The following is a 20,974-nucleotide window of genomic DNA, read 5'->3' as shown; positions in this document are numbered from 1 at the left end:
TGTACACCTGAAACATGTTATTAACCAATATTACCCCAATAAATTTAAATTTTAAAAAATTAAAATAATTTTTTACATATAACTTATTTGTATGTATCATGCAATATTTGGGACATACACTAAAACATTATTTGCTTTTTACTTGAAATACAAATTTAATGGGGGCATACTGTATTTTTATTTGCTAAATCAGGCAACCTTACTCTTTGAGAATCTGGAACCTGGAGGTCAAGGAGAAATCAAATGTTGATAGAAGATAGAAGATTATGTCAACTCTCTATTCTTCCTTTTTTTTCTTCTGGTTTCCTTTTTCCCTCACCAGGTACTCAAGTGTTTAGTTTTACTTTTCCTTCATCACTTGTACCCTCCACTTCATATAGCACTTCGTTGGTATTTCTACACCAGTTGATTGTCTAAAGCTGTGGAGGAGCCAGGGTGGATAATATTGTCTGGCATGTGCCGTCTATCTCAATTTCAATGTATTGTTTCACGTTGGGTGACCCAGGGCTTCCTGTGTGGGGTGGCAGGGATTCTTTATGAACAATATGTTATTAACCGGAAGAGAGTGAGGGTGGCCCTCCTCAACTAAGACACAGGAGCACTTTGGAAAGTAGCTTTGCTGTTATAGAAGTATGGTGACTAGAAGAGTCAACTGTGGGCATGAGTGCCCCTTTGCCCTGTGTAGAGCCTGAGTTTTCCCTCAGGCAGCCAAATGAAAGCACTTATTGCTCATGTATTCCAGTCTCGGGATGTTCTGATTGATGCTGCTGGGGTTCTCACAGGACTTCATGGTGAAAGGGGCTAGAAAAATGGCTGTCACCTATGTTTCTGGGAACTTTGTTTAGCTACTGAAATATTTTAAAGTGGCTTTTTAGAAAATGTGTTTACTGATTTCAGAGAGGGAGAAGAAGAGGTAGAAACATTTATTGGCTGCCTCCTGTACACCCCCTATTGGAGATTAAGCCCGAAATCTGGGCATGCACCCTGACATGGCAATTGAACCAGTGACCTCCTGGTGCTTGGGACAATGCTCAACCAATTTAGCCACACCAGCCGGGCTAAGTGGCTTTTAATAGTGCCCCTTGCTGTTCTTTGCCTGGCCAATTCCCAAATGTAAGCCTAGGTTTGGTTTGGGCAACTTGTGTCCTCTAACAAATGGAGGTGTGAGCCGCAAGACAGAGTGGTTTTGTATTGGGCTGATTTGATGATCCTAAGCATGCACTGACATCTTTTTATACTTAAAAGGAACTTGTATGAAGACTAACATGCTAATATCACTTTTAAGTTATTCATAATGGATGGTAATAAATTTGTTTGACTTTATTGGGTCTGTTGCGTTCTAAAAAGCAAAGTAATTCCTCACCACTACTCCCATTCTGAGTGGCTTCGAAATGATTTTTAACTTGCAAAGGACAGAATAACTGTAATTGTTGTACTGAACATTGTACCTATGTGTAACTGTACTTATTTTTCTACATCAGACAATCAGTGTAGGGAACTGCCTGCCCTGCTAACATTGATTCTCTAGTTCTGGCCCCCACCCCTCATCCCCAGCATTTAGCTTCATTTTCTGGTTTTCACTGATGACTAGTTTGCTGTAGGAGATTTTTCTCATTTATTACAGTATATTCAGTAAACAATTATCAAGCTCCTACTGTTACAGGCATTACTGTACTAGGGGCTGGAGTCGTAAAAATAAGACATATCATTTAATGTTCTTTGCTTCTCCCAGTTATCTCAGGAAATGATTCTTCCTCTGTTTGTTATAAAAATTAACTAATCCTGGCTGGTAATTGTATACAGTATAGTGCTGGTGCACTATTAAATGCACTAGTAAGGAAAAGCAAAAACATGTTTTGTTTTGTAAATAGCCTTATTGAGGTATAATTTATATACCATAAAATTTACCCATTTCAAAGTACAATTTAATGATTTTTAGTAAATTTAAGTCATGCAACTATCACTAAAGTTCAGTTTTAGAACATTTCCATCACCCCGAAGAGACCCTTCCTGTAGTTAATCCCTGTTCCTACCCCCCAGCCCCAGGCAACCATTTATCTACTTTGTCTTCTCTGAACATTTCATATAAATGGAGTCAAACAAAATGTGGCCATTTGGAACTTGCTTCCTTCAATTAGCATAATGATTTCAAGGTTCATCCATTTTGTAGCACAAATGGGTACTTCATTTCCTTTTATTGCGGAACAATATTCCATTATATGGATATACCATATTTTATCTACTCATAGTTGAGGGACATATGATTGTTTCTACTTTTTGGCTATTACGAATAATGCCGCTGTGAACTTTTGCGTACAAGGTTTTGTGTGGACATGTTTTTAATTCCACCTATGAATGGAATTGCTGGGTCATATAGTAAGTCTATGTAAAACTGTATTTTGAGTTAAGAATGGCATCTTTAATATTTATAGTATCTGAAGTCCCCTTCCATGTCACATTCTACAAGCCTCCACCTACCTCTCATTGTATCTGCTTTTCCTCAAGCACAAGGATCCATGAGGCAGTATAAGGTACATTAAAAACATATTCCAGCCCAGCTGGGTGTGGCTCAGTGGTTGAGCATTGACGTAGGATCCAGGAGATCGTGGTTTGATTCCTGGTCAGGGCACATGCCCGTGTTGCGGGCTCAATCCCCAGTTGGGGGCGTGCAGGAGGCAGCCGATCCATGACGACTCTCTCATCACTGATGTTTCTCTCTCTCTCTCCCTTTCCCTTCCTCTCTCTGAAATCAATAAAGATATATTTAAAAAAACGAAAAACATATTCCAGCCATGCCCAGTGTGGCTAAGGGGTTAGAGCATCAGCCTGTGGACTGTAGGGTCTTGGGTTTGAACCCCGGCCAACCAATGTGTCTCTCACAAAGATGTTTCTCTCTCTCTCTCTCTCTCTCCCCCCCTCCCTCCCGCTCTAAAAAGTCAATGGAGAAAGTATCCTCCAGTGAAGATTAATGACAACAGCAAAGTGAGGGAGAACCTTGTGGTATTGAATTTGAATTGGAGCTATTAGTATAAACTCATTACTTTTTTAGCTCTCTCTCCACTGAAAGGGCATACAAGCAATGATGCCCCAGTTTCTAAATACCATTCCCCACTAAAAGGAACTAGGGCTCCTTGGAGAAATGGCTTATTTCAGGTCCTGGCAGAGAATGTACAAAGCAAGCCTGGAACGTCTTGTGCCAAAAAACAAATATGTGTTCAAAGACTAGTGGGTCGTGTGGAAAGAACACAGGAGCCAGAGTAAAGTGGTTCCCATTGGATAACTTGGAGAGAGTCTTAAACATCAAAAAGGATAATGATGGTGCTAGATTATAACACATTAAAAATGTGAGAAAGGTTATAAAAGGGGTTAGTTCTTCTTTACTGATAAAGTAAAGTTAAAAAATGTAGAAGGAAGTTAAAAATTAGAAAAATCACCCTCTTGGACTCTCCCAATATAACTGGGTGCAGGAGCTATGAGAAACAGAATATTCATACAATCTCAAAGTATCACTCCATAGACTATTTACTGATTACAAAAGGAAAAACGTGACTTTGCGATGGAGAGATCTGGTGGTCACGATTTTTTCTTTTTTATGTGATCAAATTTAGCATCACCCATATTGGTACTTCCGGTACCTGATAAAATATTTAACCTGAATCAGTTTGAAGAAACAATCAGACAAAATCAGAATATAGAACATTTTCAAGACAACTTGCCTGGATTCTTCCAAAACGGTAGTGTCATGCAACACAAAGAAAATCGCTGGACTGAGGGACTAAAGGGAGATAACCAAATGCAATGCATGAACCTGGATTGAGTGGGTCGTGGATTGAAATGTAAAATGCTCCAATTAGAGGACAATTGGGGAAATTTAAATGAGAATTGTATGTTAACTGGTACTGATTTAATGTTAATTTTTAAAGATGTTTTAATGGTGAAGTGGTTACGTAGAAAAATGTGTTATTTTTAGGCGTGAAGAATCACGGTATCAGATAGTAGCCTACTTTCAAATGGTTCAGAAAAAACCCCGGCAAAATATTAACAATTGTGAATCTAGGTGAAGGGTCAGCTGCTCATTTTACTCGTTTTACTTTCACATTTCCCCAAATAAAACGGAGGGGAAAATACATTTGTGTGGGGAAATGTCAATTAAAACAACTAACAAAAGTACCTTTGGCAGTGCAACTTGCGGCCGGTTTGTCTCTGGGACTGAGTGCAGAAACAGCACACACCAGACAAGGAGGACCAGTTCTCATCCTTACTTCCATGTACTGTGACGTGAGACTTGACGTAGCCCACGTGACCCAGACTACTCCTTCCGATTGGTGGAAGAGCCGGAGCAATGAGAATGCTCCTGCGCAGGTAAGCGTAAGGGGCAGGACCGAACATTTTCTTTGACCAATCGCTTTCTGCATATCCAGCCTCCTGATCGCGTATGGTCGAATCAAGAGCCGTTAGTAAAGTAGTAACACCAATTCTACTTTCTCGTAGGAAGGCCGGTCCTTCCGTGTGTGGTTTTTTTTTTTTTTTCCCTTATTCCGTTTCCGGTAGGGGCGGGTAAGGTCAAGGAGCACAGTGAGTCACTTCTGGGCGACTAATGTTCGTATATCCGGTACATGGGTCCAAGCAGGGATTTGCTGGTTCCCGCAGCTGCTGCGGGTACCGCGGCCGCCATCATGTCAGACACGGACAGCGATGATGATTCTACTGGAGGCGGCCCATTTTCTTTAACCGGTTTCCTTTTCGGCAACATCAATGGAGCTGGGCAGCTGGAGGGGGAAAGCGTCTTGGACGATGTGAGGGGATGGGCTTGGGAGTAGGGCTGGGAGTGGTGCGACTAAGGGGAGGAAGTGGAGTGAGGAGAGGAGAGGGTGCTTAGGATCCGAGAACAGAGGGCGATGTGGCGTAAGAGAAGAGGGAACGACAAGCAGATACCCTCCTAGTAGATCGTGCAGTAACGTAGAGTGAGGGGCTCAGTTCTGGGCGAGGGTGGGGAGCAGAGACAATGGTAGGCAAACCCCCGTAAGGTCAGGCGCTGATGTGGGTGGCTTTGGAAATAACTTCTGATCAGGCACTAGGAAAAATAGCAGCTTAGCCCCTAGTGAGGTTGCTTTCAAACCGTCGCTATGAGAACCTTCTTGAGGATTCTTGAATCTGCCTGAATTTCTGACTGAAGTTGCTCTAGAGCTAGAGGAATGAACAGAACCCGCAACAGATCATGTGGTTCAGGCCCCAGTTCTTATGACAGTGAATGTTCAAACCATCAGACCTTTTGTGGTCCCAATGAACCTCTTAGATGGTTATCCCAGTGTTCCCTGACATTCACGAAATTGTTTCCTATGCCCAACTGTAACTCAGCTACTTGGATTTAGGTTCATTTTCTCTTGGAGAAAATATTGACCAATATTTCTCCTTCCCTGCAACACACGCAAGTTAGTAAAAAAGGTTCTTGCCTTGCCTTCTTTAATCCAACCTGACCTCAGTTGCCTTAGCCTTTGTTCATAGAACTGTTCCATTCATTTAGTCTTGGTGGTGGTTCTTTGAATTATTTTTCTTATATTACTTTAAAGTATGGTGATGAAATTGGATATATGCTAATAAAGGTCTGATTGCCATGGAGTTCAGTGGAAGATTTACCTTACAGTTTTTAATGTGATGGATGCTCCTTTTAGCATGCAGCATAGTCATTTTTCATGTGTACTTAGAGGTTTGTGGACCAGGGAAATAAGCCTTGTAGTGTGGGAAGCTTGAGTTTAGTTGTCGTCCTCCACTCTGGTGCTGTCCCTTTTTCAGGAGTGTAAGAAGCACTTGGCAGGCTTGGGGGCTTTGGGTCTGGGCAGCCTGATCACTGAACTCACGGCAAATGAAGAATTGACTGGGAATGACGGTGCTCTGGTAAATGATGAAGGTGAAGTGGGTCATGGGGAGCAAGGCGGGGGAGGAGGCTAGCCACTACTGTACCTGTACTTTTTGATGGGAATTATCTAAGGGAATGAGAATTACTTGCTCTTTGTTGAGCTCTATCCCCACCCCTTTTATTTATAGGATGGATCAGGAGCACAGAAGATGCTGTGGACTATTCAGACATCAGTGAGGTAGCAGAAGATGAAAGTCGAAGATACCAGCAGACGATGGGGAGCTTGCAACCCCTTTGCCACTCAGGTGATTCTTTGGTGTCATCAACAGAGCATTCCAGTGCACTTTCTTGCTGTGTAGTCCAGTTTGTTTCTATGTAGGCTTTCTGCCATTGTTCGTGCTCTGTGTCTTTGTTCTACTTAGCTCCCTTTTTTAGCTCAGTTCTGAACGCTGCTATTTTTTATGTTCTGGGGCAGAGTATGTCACCATACTCAGGCTTTTATTTCTCATACTGGTTAGTCCCAAATTCTTGATGAGTGCCAAGTAAGGATGATAATGCTTTCCTTCTTATCATCTATTTTAGTAGCTACAGTGTTCATGGCACTGTTTTAGATGCTATTTAAACTCTGTCCTCAAGGAAGGATTAAGTCTACAATGTCATATAAATGTATGTATTTATTGGCTCAACTTCTGTTAATCACTCACTACCTATTTGCTGACACAGTGCACTTAATGCTTACTCACAACATATATAAGGTGCTATATTATAGAATCATGTCAGAGTTGGAAGGGGTCTTAGTGATTATTTATTTTAAGTTTTTTTGTGTGTGTGTGTTTTAATCCTTACCCTAGGATATTTTTTCCATGTTTTTGCTTTTCAGAGAGAGTGGAAGGGGGAGGGAGAGAGACAGGCAGACAGAGACATTGATGTGAGAGAGACACATCGACTGGTTGCCCGGGCCGGGGATCGAGCCTACAACCAAACTACGTGCCCTTGGCCGGAACTGAACCTGGAACCCTTCAGCAAAACTGGCCAGGGCTGATTATTTATTCTTAACCTCATCATAGGTTTGCAAAACTTGAACTTTGTCAAAAGTTCTACAGTTAGCTAGTGGCAGACGTTGACTAATTCATCAGTTCAGTTTATTAGACATTGAGCACCTGTCATGCACTATAAACTGTGATGGACAGTATGATGCAAAGATAATAAAATCCACTTTCTGACCTTGAGGAGCTCAGTTCTGTGGTATAGAATCTAGGTCATAGTTCATTTTTTCCATAGCCCCACATTACCTCTCGCTGCTTGAAATTTTTATATGAAGTTGCTCATTGCCCACCTCTTTGAATTAGATTTCAGGCTGCTGAGAATTGTAGATAAAACCTTGGTAAATACTTGAACTTAGTTTCTTCAGGGCCAGTTAATGGGTTTGAGTGCTGCTTGTATAAAGAGAGTTAACTGTACCACATGCACAAGAAGTAACCCAGAAAAATAGAAGATACAGGCTTTATCTTCAGGGATATTATCATTTGGGGAAGGTGGGATAAATGAATGCAAAGCAAAATTATTCATCATGAGAAGGCATAAACCAGCTACAAGCTCATGCTTCCATGAGGAGTGTTATATTTATTTTTGAGCTGCCAGAATAGCTAAGTCAAATAGTATAACTTATTTTTGAGCATCCTAACTTAGGCTAAGGGAAAGGTGGTAGCAGTTCTGATTTTCAGAGGATGTACTATTCAGGTTTGGGCTTATTGTCTTGGCTAGGGATGGTAAAGAAGAGGGTAGGTGAGGGTTTCGTAGTTGGGTTTTATGAGTTGACCTGGAAAGGATGATGCTGCATTAGGTAGCTACTCTGGGATGTTCTTTTCTAAGTTCCCTTGTCTTCTGAGGATGCCTTCATCTATGCTCTTAGCTTCTTCCTTCCCTGGCATTCGCCCCTTCACAGCTTGATTTACAGGGGTGTTTCTTTGGAATAATTAGAAGTGGGTGGAGGTCATTAGAAAACGCTTTATGGAGGTGAATTTTAAGTAAAATTTTGAAAGACAAGGTTTGATGGAGAGGAAGCAGCAGGGCATTTTGGTTTGGAAACATGGCTTGTCCAAACATTTGGAAAATAGAAATCAGTGAGTATTGTGTTTGGGGGAGGATTTGACCAGCAGGTTTTCTTGAAACGAATGGGAAACATACTGCCAAATAGCAAGAACCAAGGATAGAGCTATTTGATAGCACCTTTTTGTATGTATTACTTGGGATTTGATACCATAAAGGATTGTGAACCAACAGATTGTTAAGTAAGAGGCAGAGTGGTATAATGAAAAGAAAATGGACTTTGGAAGTCAGCATATCATAGGTTCAAATCTCAATTCCATATTTAGTTTGACCCTGGGAAAGTTGCTCATTCTCTGAGGTTTGGACTTCTCATTTGTAATAATACCACAGTTTTCTTGTCTGCAATAAAGGAGATAGTACCTACCTTATTAATAGGGTTTTCGGGGGAATTTAAGTTCATTATCACGTGGTGTGAAAGTACCTACATAATGCACTGTCACGATAGATCTACCTTAATGTTAGTTGCCTTCCTAAATGAAAAGGAAAAGAAAAAGTGATAGTTGATGCTTTGGGGATTTGGTTAGAAAAAGAGTAAAGGGGCAGAGTTACTTATAGACTGCTCTTGCAGGCTAGATGTAAAGTTATTAAGATCTAGAGTAGAGTGACAATAGCAGAAAATGATAGGCAGGGCCAAGCTTGAGAGTTGCTGATAAAGGATCAGTAGGACTTGGTGAGTAAGGAAATGTGTTGAAAAGAGTACAGGCTCTGTTGTTAAATCAGGCTTAATTTCTGACTTTTTCGCTTAAAACCATATGGTCCTAAGTTGTTTAACTTCTATATCTCAGAATAATTCTACATTGCTGCATTATTGGGATGATTATGGATAAAATAGCTACAAATACCTAGTACGTTATGGGAACTCAATAAATGGAAGTTGTTATAATGACTTTATGATTGATTGGAAAAGGTGTGTTAGGGGTAAGAGACTGATGGAGACAGGAGACTAAAGTTATAAGCTGAGAAAATGAGGATGGAGGTGGTATTGATAGTAACAAGGGATTTTAAAAGAGGTGAAGGGTATTTCAGTGTGATATGAGATGCAGTTGTTGAATATCTGAGTGGGAAGGTTCTTTAGGCAGCAGAACATGCGTTGCAATTGTAGAGGGGGTATATCAGGGCAAGACATAGATTTGGGTTAAATCTGGAAAAGATGATTCTTGAGAAAAGGGAATGGACAGTGTAGAGGAATAAAAACTGTTCAGGACCAAGTATTGAGTGATGTCATTGAAGAGAATAACAAACTGCAGAAGGTAGAAAAAAATGTGTCAAAGACTTGGGAGGTGAGAGGAAAGTCCTGTCTTCAAGGAAACTAACTGATAGAGAATGTTAAATTCAGTTATGAGATTGAGCAGGATGAAAATAAAAAATAAAATAGGATTTGATCAGGAGCCAGGCACAAAGGTTTCAAGCAGTTCTTGGGAGCTCCCTTAACTCCTGTATGAGGTATACATAGTGTTACAGCATTTGGTGTTACAATGTCATCTCTTTCTGAAGGCAGAAGCTGCATCTTCTGTGTGTCCTTAAGGGATTTGTATAGTGCTTCATGTGGTACTTTAAAACCTTGAGTGACAAGGGAGCTCAGGGCTGTTTTCTGACATTCTGGATATTGAGAAGATCCCCTTGGTTTCAGTAGATTATGATGATGATGACTATGATGCTGATTGTGAAGACATTGATTGCAAGTTGATGCCTCCTCCACCTCCACCCCCAGGACCATTAAAGAAGGATAAAGACCAGGATGCTATTATCAGTGGTAAGCAGAGACTGTCTACTTTTATCTAAGGAGCAAGTTCCATTCCTAAGTCCAGGCTTTTGGCACACACATAAAAATTAAGCTGCTGGGAAAGGCTGTAACTTCCAGAAGTGATTCATACAATTTTCAAATTAATGTATTAAAGGGAAGTTTTACTTTTAAAATGTTTGACAGCGGTATTTTAGCATGCATTCAAGAAAATGTTTGGGTCATTGGTTCTCAAATCTGCCTGCCCATCAGAATAACTGCAAGTCTTTAAAAAATACATATTTCTGACTCACCCCTGGAAAGTGTGATTCAGAAGATCTGGGTTAGACCCCAGGAATTTCAAAGCATCCCCAGAGTAATTTCTGAAGCAACTGATCTCCATACTTGTATTTGGAAGCTACCTGTTTAGATGATTCTCTTGAAAAGAAATGATTAAATAGGGAAGGCTCCCTATTATGTGTATGAATCATACAGAGCCAACTACCAGATTCAGAGATTTCAAAGGCAGGGTCTTCAGGGATCCTCTCACCTATTTCTGTGTCTGCAGCAGTAGATTGGGAAGAGCAGAGCAGTGTGTTTGATCCTCCTGCATTTTGAGGCTATGTTAACCTAAATTCCTCCTATTAGAGCTTTAAATCATTTCATTTTTCGTCTGCAGGCTAAATAGCATTGGTTCACTTTATGTCATAGATCTTATTCTGTGCTAAATAATCTCATTATCTTGTGGACTAAAAGAATTCTCCAGCTTATGGGTACCTGAACCGGACATAATAAGGCCTGACTGGTATAAAGTGTTATATAATTTTGCTGTTGGTCATATTCCTTTAACCTGACATACTTACAGAAAGTAGTAAATGTAGTAATAGTGTTTGTTTTCTCTCATCACAACCCTAGGGCACCAGATACAAGGTGAGTTGGGGATAGTGGGGAGATACTGAGTTGGAATGAATTTTCTGGGTTGCATACTACTAGTAATTTGGGTGCTTGGAACTATATCCCCTGCCACTGAGCCATGCATAGTACCTGGAGTGGGTGTTGGCTGAATTTGAGGAAATATGATCACAGTTACATGCCAAGGGGGTTTTTCTTCCTTGTTGCAGTGTCTGAAGATGGAGAAGGCATCATCTTGCCCTCCATCATTGCCCCTTCCTCTTTGGCCTCAGAGAAAGTGGACTTCAGTAGTTCCTCTGACTCAGAATCTGAGATGGGACCTCAGGAAGCAACACAGGCAGAATGTGAGGATGGAAAGCTGACCCTACCATTGGCTGGGATTATGCAGCATGATGCCACCAAGCTGTTGCCGAGTGTCACAGAACTTTTCCCAGAATTTCGGCCTGGGAAGGTACTTTCTAAGAATACCTACATTGAAAACCACTGACCTAAGTACTGAGTTCTTTGTTAAAATGCTGAATATAGAATGGATAAGATCTAAAGATTTCCCTATTCAATGACATTGTATCAAGTCTTAAAAAAGTTGTATACATTGTAATATGTGTGATTATCATATAAATTGTCATTGTTGTCTTAAGAGAACTAGTCCCAATTATTAAGGGATACTTCTTTACTTTTAAGATAGATACTATAAATCTGAACTCAGTACTCCTTGATCCCTCCCTGACAGTTGAGTAGACTCCTCAAGGGAATTTCCGGACTCAGACATTGCTATTTTCTATCTGACATTGAGTCTCTGACATAGTAACATGTTCTGTGTTCTAGGTGTTACGCTTCCTACGTCTTTTTGGACCAGGGAAGAATGTCCCCTCTGTTTGGCGGAGTGCTCGGAGAAAGAGGAAAAAAAAGCACCGTGAGCTGATACAGGAAGAGCAGATCCAGGAGGTGGAGTGCTCCGTAGAATCAGAAGTCAACCAGAAGTCTTTGTGGAACTACGACTATGCACCACCACCACCTCCAGAGCAGTGTCTCTCTGATGATGAAGTAGGCAAAATAGAGACCTGGGATTAACACCTACGAGGGGGACAAAAGAGTTCTCCCTAGCTCATGTCTAAATTGGAAATCAGGCAGAGTCCTGTGCTGATTATCTGAATAATCATGAGTTCAATCCCAGTGACTGTCCCTTCTCTATCATAATAGAAAAGTATTGGGGACAGGCAAATGGTAATATACACACTAATGAATAAGGAAGTTTAAATGATAAGCAGTGTGTCATGATATACCTTCATTGTTTGTATTCTGACACCAGTCCTGCTCAAGAATTATCCTTATGGCTCCTCTAGGTTCCCCTCCTGCCTATTAATTCCCTATAGCCGCCTGGCTGGTGTGGCTCAGCAATTGAGCACCAACCTATGATCCAGGAGATCTTGGTTTGATCCCCAGTCAGGGCACATGCCCAAGTGGTGGGCTCAATCCCCAGTAGGGGGCGTGCAGGAGATTGCCGATCAATGACTCACATCATTGATGTTTCTATCTCTCTACCTCTCCCTTCCTCTCTCTGAAATCAGTAAAGATATATTTCTGAAAAAAATTCCCTATAGCCTTAGGACATCTGTGATTAGGAAATCCTCCTCCCCTTCTACTTCTTTATGTGTTGCAGATCACAATGATGGCTCCTGTGGAGTCCAAGTTTTCCCAATCTACTGGAGATATAGATAAAGTCACAGATACCAAACCACGAGTGGCTGAGTGGCGTTATGGTCCTGCCCGACTGTGGTATGATATGCTGGGTGTCCCTGAAGATGGCAGTGGGTTTGACTATGGCTTCAAACTGAGAAAGATGGAACATGAACCTGTGATAAAAGGTAGAATTATGGAGGTAAGGAACACTGGTATGTAAGAAAAGAATCAGTGTGCCCAGTGCCCTATCAGTTTTACTTTTAAAATGGGAAGATATTGGGTAGGGTTTCTTTGGTGGGAGATTTAAGTGTCTAAGCCTTTTACTTGGTATGGTATATCACCCTGGTAACTAGGCCCCATTGTAAGAATTCTTTTTGTGAAATGAGTGCAATGCTAGACTAGGAGTAGGAGGAGGCAGATATTTCTTCATTATCAGGTTTTTACTCTCAAGTTAAGGACCACATTTGATGTATCTGATGTGGGATTTGGAGTGGGAACTTTGAACAGTGACCATTCAGGGATTTGTTGTCTTTCTCTACTTCTACAGGAGTTAAGGAAACTTGAGGAAAGCAGTGGCACTGATCTTCTGGCCGATGAAAACTTCCTGATGGTGACACAACTGCATTGGGAGGATGATATCATCTGGGACGGGGAGGATGTCAAACACAAAGGAACAAAACCTCAGCGTGCAAGCCTGGCTGGCTGGCTTCCTTCCAGCATGACTAGGAATGCCATGGCTTACAATGTTCAGCAAGGTATGTTTTCTTGCCAGCTGTGCCCAGCAACTGCCCTTCATCTCAGTAATCTTTTTTTGTTTTTAATATGTTTTTATTGATTTTGAGGGAGGAAGGGAGGGGGAGAGATAGAAACATCAATGATGAGAGTCATTGATCGGCTGCCTCCATGCCCCCTACTGGGGATAGAGCCTGCAGCCCAGGGATGTGCCCTGACTGGGAATCAAACCACAATCTGGATCATAGGTCAATGCTCAACCGTTGAGCCACGCTGACTGGGCTGTATAGTATTCTTATATGGATGTTTTAATAATTTACCAATAATTATTATATTTCTAATATATTTACTACCATCGTTAGCATATTTTACCATATTACTTATTGCCATAATTTAACTAATCCCTTATTAAACATTTGGTCATTCATGTTTTGACTATTACAAAAAATACTGCAGTAAACAATTTTTGTTTGCAACATTTTATTAAAATGAGAAATACATTGTATCTATTAGGTTTCTTTTCAGTAATGTGAGTAACACTTCAGTCACATGATTAGCTCAACTAACCTTTGCTCCTTTTTCTTTTGCTAGAATCATGATTGAAAGGAATATAATTGTTTTGTCTGTTATTGAGTGTTTCTTCTGTTTTGAGTAGGTTTTGCAGCCACCCTGGATGATGACAAGCCTTGGTACTCCATTTTTCCCATTGACAATGAGGATCTGGTATATGGACGCTGGGAGGACAACATCATTTGGGATGCTCAGGCCATGCCCCGGCTGTTGGATCCTCCTGTTTTGACACTTGATCCCAATGATGAGAACCTCATTTTGGGTATGGTACTGTCAGGGGCCAGTGTTACTCCTTCATAATTGACAGCTTGCAGCTAATGTCAAGGAGCAGGAAGAGATCAGAAGTTTTGGGAAGGTTAAGACTAGAAGCTTCTAGGTAGCAGTTTGAGAGAGCAAAGTTATGGTGGTCAGTTTCTAATAACTATTGTTTAGGGAAAACACATCAGGTAAGTAGTACCTTTGAGATGTCAGGAGTATAGCTTGTTTGGTTAGAGTGAATCATGAAGTAGAAATGTTCTGGGGTGGGGTGAGAGATCTGGTTCAGAACTGCAAAGGTATCAGTAGGAAAGGTGAGTCTTCAGGGATAGCAACTTCAGAGTTACTGTTTCATCCTCAGAAATTCCTGATGAGAAGGAAGAGGCTACATCTAACTCCCCCTCCAAGGAGAGTAAAAAGGAATCATCTCTGAAGAAGAGTCGAATTCTCTTAGGGAAAACAGGAGTCATCAAGGAGGAACCACAGCAGGTCTGTGAAGGGAAAGGGGTCTTAGTGTTTAGAAGAACAAAGAAAGGTAATGGAGAAGGGGAATCTGACTAAGGTTTATTTGATGACCTGTCATTAGAACATGTCTCAGCCAGAAGTGAAAGACCCATGGAATCTCTCCAATGATGAATATTACTACCCCAAGCAACAGGGTCTTCGAGGCACCTTTGGAGGAAATATCATCCAGGTAAAAGCATTTTTGTGTGTGGAGGATGGGAATCATTGCTTTGTTCTGATGGGGCATGTGAGTCAACATTGCCTAGACTGGAGTTCGTATTTAATTTGAATTCTTGTATTTTCTGTCTTAGCACTCAATTCCTGCTGTGGAATTACGGCAGCCCTTCTTCCCCACCCATATGGGGCCTATCAAACTCCGGCAGTTCCATCGCCCACCTCTGAAGAAGTACTCCTTTGGGGCCCTATCTCAGCCAGGTCCCCACTCAGTCCAACCCTTGCTAAAGCACATAAAAAAGAAGGCTAAGGTATGATTGAACCCTGGTTAGAAAAAAACAGTTCTAAAAGTCAACATTAAAGTATTAATTGGGGAAATGGACTGGATATTAGATGATATTAGGGAATTATTGTTTATTTTCTCAGATGCGATAGAATGTTGTCGGTATTTAGGAGAATATCCTTATTCTTAGGAGATGCATGTGAAAATACTTAAGCGTGAAGTGTCATGATGACTGCAGCTTTCAAAAATGGTTCAGCAAAATCTATAGAGAGATAGTTACAGGTAAAACATGGTCAAAATATAAACATTTCTATCTAGGATGTGGGATAATGAATGTTGATGTGTTTGAAAATTTTTTGCAATGAAATTGAAGAAAAGGCAAGGTAAAACTTTTTGGTGTCATTGTCTTGGAATGAACAGCATCAATGTGTAGTTATTGTCCTATGAGCAGCTGGACTGTATTCTCTTTGTTCTGGGCAGATGAGAGAACAAGAGAGGCAAGCTTCAGGTGGTGGAGAGATGTTCTTTATGCGCACACCTCAGGACCTCACAGGCAAAGATGGAGATCTTATTCTAGCAGAATACAGTGAGGAAAATGGACCATTAATGATGCAGGTTGGCATGGCAACCAAGATAAAAAACTATTATAAACGGGTAAGTCTCTGCTCATAAAACCTTGATTAATATATAGCTGTAGTTAGGTATCCAGCGATAATTTGTGAACATGCATTTGGACTTTTTCACACTAAATTTCTTAGGAGAAAGGAATGGTATCTTTTTTTGTAGTTTGTAATTTTAGTAAAACACCATGCTCATGGATTATTTTGTGTAGGCTTATTGATTATATTCTGTGGTAGTAACTGGGTCTGGGTCTGCTGTTTTCCTTATAGAAACCAGGAAAAGATCCTGGAGCCCCAGATTGTAAATATGGAGAAACTGTTTACTGTCATACGTCTCCTTTCCTGGGCTCTCTCCATCCTGGCCAGTTGCTGCAGGTGAGGAATTCTTTTCTAATTCTTTCCTAAGGAAATTTATAGATGAGTAGCTAGTCAGCTCAGAATGGAGCAATTTTAGTTGATTGAGATACTATTCATACACTAAGTATGGGGAAGATCATTATCATCCCCCCAATTTTTTTTGATCTTTTTATTAAAATTGGCTTTGGCCGGCCGGCGTGGCTCAGTGGTTGAGCATCAACCTATGATCCAGGAGATTGAGGTTCGATTCCTGGTCAGGGAACACGCCCGGGTTGCCAACTCAATCCCTAGTAGGGAGCGTGCAGGAGGCAGCCAATCAGTAACTCTCATCATTGATGTTTCTATCTCTCTCCCCCTCTCCCTTCCCTCTGAAATCAATAAAGACATTTAAAAAAATAATAAAACTGGCACCTAATTATGTTATTCATAATGTAAACTTAAAATAGTTTTTTGAAAAGCCACACTGGGTAAGAATTCCAGAAGCATTTGGGTGGCTAGCGAAGTCAACCTTGGATTGACTGTAGTTAATTTTGACTTGTATGTGTAAAGGTGGCATGTTTTGATTGTATTAGTTGTCATTTTTTTTATTGAATCACACCTGAGCCATAGTAAAGTGTTGTTTTATTAACTCCTTTTTTCTGATGGATGTAGAGAGGCCCTCTGGTAACCTAGCTGTTACATATTAAGGGGAAGTATGATGTGAGGAAATCTCTAGCACTTTCCTTTTTTCCTCTCCATTTTTCTTAGCAACCTTAACCACTTTCCCTACCCTTGTACCGAGTTTATTTCATTATTACTATCACTTATTTTTCTAAAGCATCTGCAAAGTCTTTTTTTCTTGATTCTTTATATCTATAGTCCATTTCCCACCATATTTTGGGTACTGTTTTTATATTGTTCCTGGCATTCCTACCCTGTAACTTGCTTTTGAGATTTTCTACCCATCCACCCCCTTCATTTGTGGCTACTTTTGTAGTTTCTTAAAGATACTTTTTTACTTTCTGTAATTTTTTCTCTACATTTCACATTGAGATTTTTTTTTTTTAACAACCATATATTGAAGCTCTTCTTTCTGTCCATTTTTCTGATTTTCTGAGAAGTCTTTCCTTAGAATCACAGGCTGCTTGTAACAGGTAATCCCTATCTGGCTGGTACTTAAACAAGCTCAAGTGTTTTTATCTTATGCATTCAATGTCTTCTCTAGCACATTTTCTACTTCATTAGTTGTTTTTTTAAGAATTTTATTTAACAAATGTTTTGACCTCACCTGTATTATGTCAGGGTCTATGCTGGGGTCTAGGGTAGCTAGTATAGTACTTGTTAGTTTTTGAAGTGATTTTCATATATAATTTTCATAGCAATCTGGCGAGGTGTTAGGCATTTCAGGGATCTTAGTTTTGTATATGAGGAAAATTAAGCTCAGAGATACTAACTTATCTGACATCATGCAAGTGAATAATAGCAGAACAGTCAATGTCATTTGAGTCCATATCCTTTAGTTTCCCTACTACTTACTCTTTAAAATAGCCAGTGAGGGAAAATTATCTCTCTAATCCCATTTGGTAGTCCATATTATAATTTGTTTATATTACTGGATGGATGGAATAATGGGGATGGAGAGAGGAAGTTACTGTGATTTTCCTTTATCATTAGTTGACTAAATTTCCTAGGGTTTCTATATATATTTAGAAACTTGTGTTTTTACTTTCCTTAGGCATTTGAGAACAATCTTTTTCGTGCCCCAATTTATCTTCATAAGATGCCAGAAACTGATTTCCTTATCATTCGGACAAGGCAAGGTTACTACATTCGGGAATTAGTGGATATCTTTGTGGTTGGCCAGCAGTGCCCCTTGTTTGAAGTTCCTGGGCCCAACTCCAAAAGGGCCAATACACATATTCGAGACTTTCTCCAGGTAAGAAAGAGAGGATAGGGAGGGGATCAGGATACACATAAAAGGGTATGTGTATTGGGGGGCACATTAGGAAAGATCAAAACACATAGGGGCTTAGCAGGGGGAGGGGCCCTGGTGACTTTTATCTTTTACTTTGCCACATAAAAAAAAATTGGTTTATTGGGCAGGTTTTTATTTACCGCCTCTTCTGGAAGAGTACAGATCGACCACGGCGGATCCGAATGGAAGATATAAAAAAAGCCTTTCCTTCTCATTCAGAAAGCAGCATCCGGAAGAGGCTAAAGCTCTGCGCTGACTTCAAACGTACAGGTCATCAGTTGTGACTGATAATTTGTCCTTTCTGCCTCTTTCCAAGAAAAGGAATTATGGCTTTCAGTTAAAGGATAAGGATACAGCTAATAAAATAGAAATTTATAGTCATCAAAAAGAGGAGGTAGAAGATCTTTCACTTGTGGAAGCTGTGATTGCATTTTGATTTTTCCTGTCAGGAAATTAAAAATGGTGGGTGTCTTATATGAGATGTAGGAAACCTAGCAGCAGGGATTTTCTTGGCTAGTCAGGCTAACTGTGGCTAGACCTGGTACCTTCTAGGATGTTGCCTGGTTCAGTCTTGGTTTGCTATCTCTTGCTGTCAATAAAAGGGCGTTTGGAAGTCAGAACAGTCTCATTCTATCTTTTCTAGGGATGGACTCAAATTGGTGGGTGCTGAAGTCTGATTTTCGTTTACCAACCGAAGAGGAGATCAGAGCTATGGTGTCTCCAGAGCAGTGCTGTGCTTATTATAGCATGATAGCTGCAGAGCAGCGACTAAAGGTGAATATCTTCCTCTTGGGCACTGCCTTTGCCTGTGGGTTTTTTCCGAGATGAGGATAAAGACTATTCTCACTGGTTTAGAAATGATGGTTACTAGATTATTACCAGTTATTTAAAAATTCTAGCTGTATGAGGTACATCGGTTCTGGGGAAAACTACAGTATAGCTAAATATCAGTGGGAAGGTTTAATGAGGGACTTAGGGCAGATTGTTTTGCCTTGAAAACGGTTGCTCATCCATTGGGTGGCGACTTCTAAACTGTTCTTTACAAGACAGGTATGTAAGCAGGGAAAGTACCTCTCAGGTGTTTTCCACAGCTTTCCAGGTGGACTGAGATTATGGTGGTATTGCACATGTGTTTTAAATAAGCACAGTATCCTTATCAGGCCAAAATATGAAAGATCTAGCTAAGGGTGTAGAATGGTGATAGATACAGCAAAAACTACAAAATCTATTCTGTATGCAAAATGTGCTTTGATATTCTGTACTCTATATTCAGTGAAACTTGTGTTTCTAATTTATTGATTGATTTATGGGTGGAATTGTCCTCTTCCAGGATGCTGGCTATGGCGAGAAGTCGTTTTTTGCTCCAGAAGAAGAAAATGAAGAAGATTTCCAGATGAAGATTGATGATGAGGTAAAGCTTTACACTAATTTTTATTAGTACATCTCATTTATCCTTTTTAAAAAACCAACTTTATTGAGATATGATTGACATTGAATAAACAGCACATATTTAAAGTGTAGTATTTGTTGTTTTAATGTATGTTTATGTCTATGAAATACTCATGACGAGTGTTGTCACCCCCAAAAGTTTCTTAGTGACCCTTTGAAATCCCTTTCTCTTATCTCCACCATCCCTGTACCCTGACAACTATTGATCTGCTTTCTGTCACTATAGTTTTCATTTTCTAGAATTTAGATAAATGGAGTTATATAGCATGCACCCTTTTTTTTTAAATTGTGGCAAAATATTCATCATATAAAATTTACCATCTTAATCTAAGTGTACAGTTCAGAAGTGTTAGTACATTTACATTGGGGTTTGTTTTTTTTCGTGTTTTTTTTTTAATATATCTTTATTGATTTCAGAGAGAGGAAAGGAGAGGGGGAGAGAGAGATAGAAACATCAATGATGAGAGAGTCATTGATCGGCTGCCTCCTGCACGCCCCTGACTGGGGATTGAGCCCGCAACCCGGGCATGTGCCCTGACCAGGAATCGAACCCCGATCGCCTGGATCTTAGGTCGATGCTCAACCGCTGAGCCACGGCCAGCCAGGCAATTTATGTTGTACAACCAATCTCCAGAACTTTTTTTTCTTTTAAAAGAATAGTTTATTGATTTTTAGAGAGGAAGAGAGAGAAAAGTCTATTGGTTGCCTCTCCCTCACGTGTCCCGACCGGGCCGGGGATTGAGCCTGTAACCGAGGTACGTGCCCTTGACCATAATTGAATCTGAGATCCTTCAGTCCATGGGCTGACGCTCTAACCACTGAGCCAAACTGGCTAGTGCCGTACAGTACTTGTTTTTATGAGACTGGTTTATTTCCTGTAGTATAGTATCCTCAAGATTTGTCTGTGTTGTAACATGTGTTAGAGTTCTTTTTCTTTTTAAGGCTAAATAATGTTCCATTGTATGTATATAGCATATTTTGTTACGGTATTCACCCATTGATGGATGTGTGTTTCCATCTCTTGGCTACTGTGAATAGTGCTGCTATGAACATGGGTGTGCATATATCTGTTCAAGACCTGCTTTCTATTCTTTTGCATATATATCGAGAAGTAGGATTACTGGGTCATGTGGCAGTTCTATTTTAGTTTTTTGAGGAATATCCATACTGTTTTTCAAAGCATCTATACCATTTTACATTCCTTCCAATGGTATGTAAGAGTTTTAGTTATTTCACACATTTGCCAGTACTTGTTATTTGTTGTTTGTTTGTTTGTTTGATAGTAGCCATCCTAATGGGTGTGAGGTGGTATCTCATTGGGGTTTTGATTTGCATTTTCCTAATTAGTGACGTTGAGCATCTTTTCATGTGCTTGTTGGCCATTTGTATATCTTGTGAGAAGTGTCTATTCAAGTCCTTTGCCCATTTTTTTGTTGTTGAGTTGTAGGAGTTTTTTTTAAATTGATTTTTAGAGAGAGAGGAAGGGAGAGAGAAAAGCATCAATGCGAGAGAGAAACATTGATTGCTTGCTTCCCATACACGCCCCCACCAGGCATCAAACTTGCAACCTGGGTATGTGCCTTGACCAGGAATCAAACCTGTGAGCTTTTGGTGTATGGGATGATGTTCCTTCCAGCTGAGCCACACCAGCCAGGGCTAGAAGCTCTGGATATTAACCTCTCAATAGATGTGAGGCACAGATATTTTCTTCTATTCTGTAGGTTGTCTTTTCACTCTGTTGTGTCCTTTGATGCAGAGATTTTTTTTTTCAAATTTTGATGTCCATTTTATCTAATTT

At 40.3% G+C, this 20,974-nt stretch overlaps 1 protein-coding gene across 6 annotated transcripts in view; it reads left to right on the top strand.

Annotated features, from left to right (window-relative positions):
- Window positions 1–4,544: 4,544 nt before the first annotated feature.
- The window catches only part of TAF1 (TATA-box binding protein associated factor 1), a 94,922-nt gene continuing 78,492 nt past the window's right edge, over window positions 4,545–20,974 (top strand). For 3 of the 6 annotated variants that reach the window (XM_081125481.1, XM_081125479.1, XM_081125478.1), the window contains exons 1-18: window positions 4,545–4,796; window positions 5,794–5,908; window positions 6,046–6,162; window positions 9,600–9,719; window positions 10,808–11,049; window positions 11,424–11,642; window positions 12,259–12,477; window positions 12,826–13,033; window positions 13,666–13,842; window positions 14,197–14,324; window positions 14,422–14,529; window positions 14,651–14,824; window positions 15,277–15,450; window positions 15,687–15,791; window positions 17,488–17,688; window positions 17,856–17,997; window positions 18,371–18,501; window positions 19,058–19,138. In XM_081125481.1, the coding sequence (XP_080981607.1) occupies window positions 4,617–4,796; window positions 5,794–5,908; window positions 6,046–6,162; window positions 9,600–9,719; window positions 10,808–11,049; window positions 11,424–11,642; window positions 12,259–12,477; window positions 12,826–13,033; window positions 13,666–13,842; window positions 14,197–14,324; window positions 14,422–14,529; window positions 14,651–14,824; window positions 15,277–15,450; window positions 15,687–15,791; window positions 17,488–17,688; window positions 17,856–17,997; window positions 18,371–18,501; window positions 19,058–19,138 (2,841 nt within the window). In that variant the 5' untranslated portion in view covers window positions 4,545–4,616. Of the gene's footprint in view, window positions 4,797–5,793; window positions 5,909–6,045; window positions 6,163–9,599; window positions 9,720–10,807; window positions 11,050–11,423; window positions 11,643–12,258; window positions 12,478–12,825; window positions 13,034–13,665; window positions 13,843–14,196; window positions 14,325–14,421; window positions 14,530–14,650; window positions 14,825–15,276; window positions 15,451–15,686; window positions 15,792–17,487; window positions 17,689–17,855; window positions 17,998–18,370; window positions 18,502–19,057; window positions 19,139–20,974 lie in introns of those variants that run through there. The other 3 variants (XM_081125480.1, XM_081125482.1, XM_081125483.1) reach the window with 3 other exon arrangements.

The sequence above is a fragment of the Miniopterus schreibersii genome, assembly GCF_964146895.1.
Source record: "Miniopterus schreibersii genome assembly, chromosome: X".
In the NCBI taxonomy this organism is placed as follows: Eukaryota; Metazoa; Chordata; class Mammalia; order Chiroptera; family Miniopteridae; genus Miniopterus; species Miniopterus schreibersii.
This window is presented reverse-complemented; position numbering and strand designations above follow the sequence as displayed.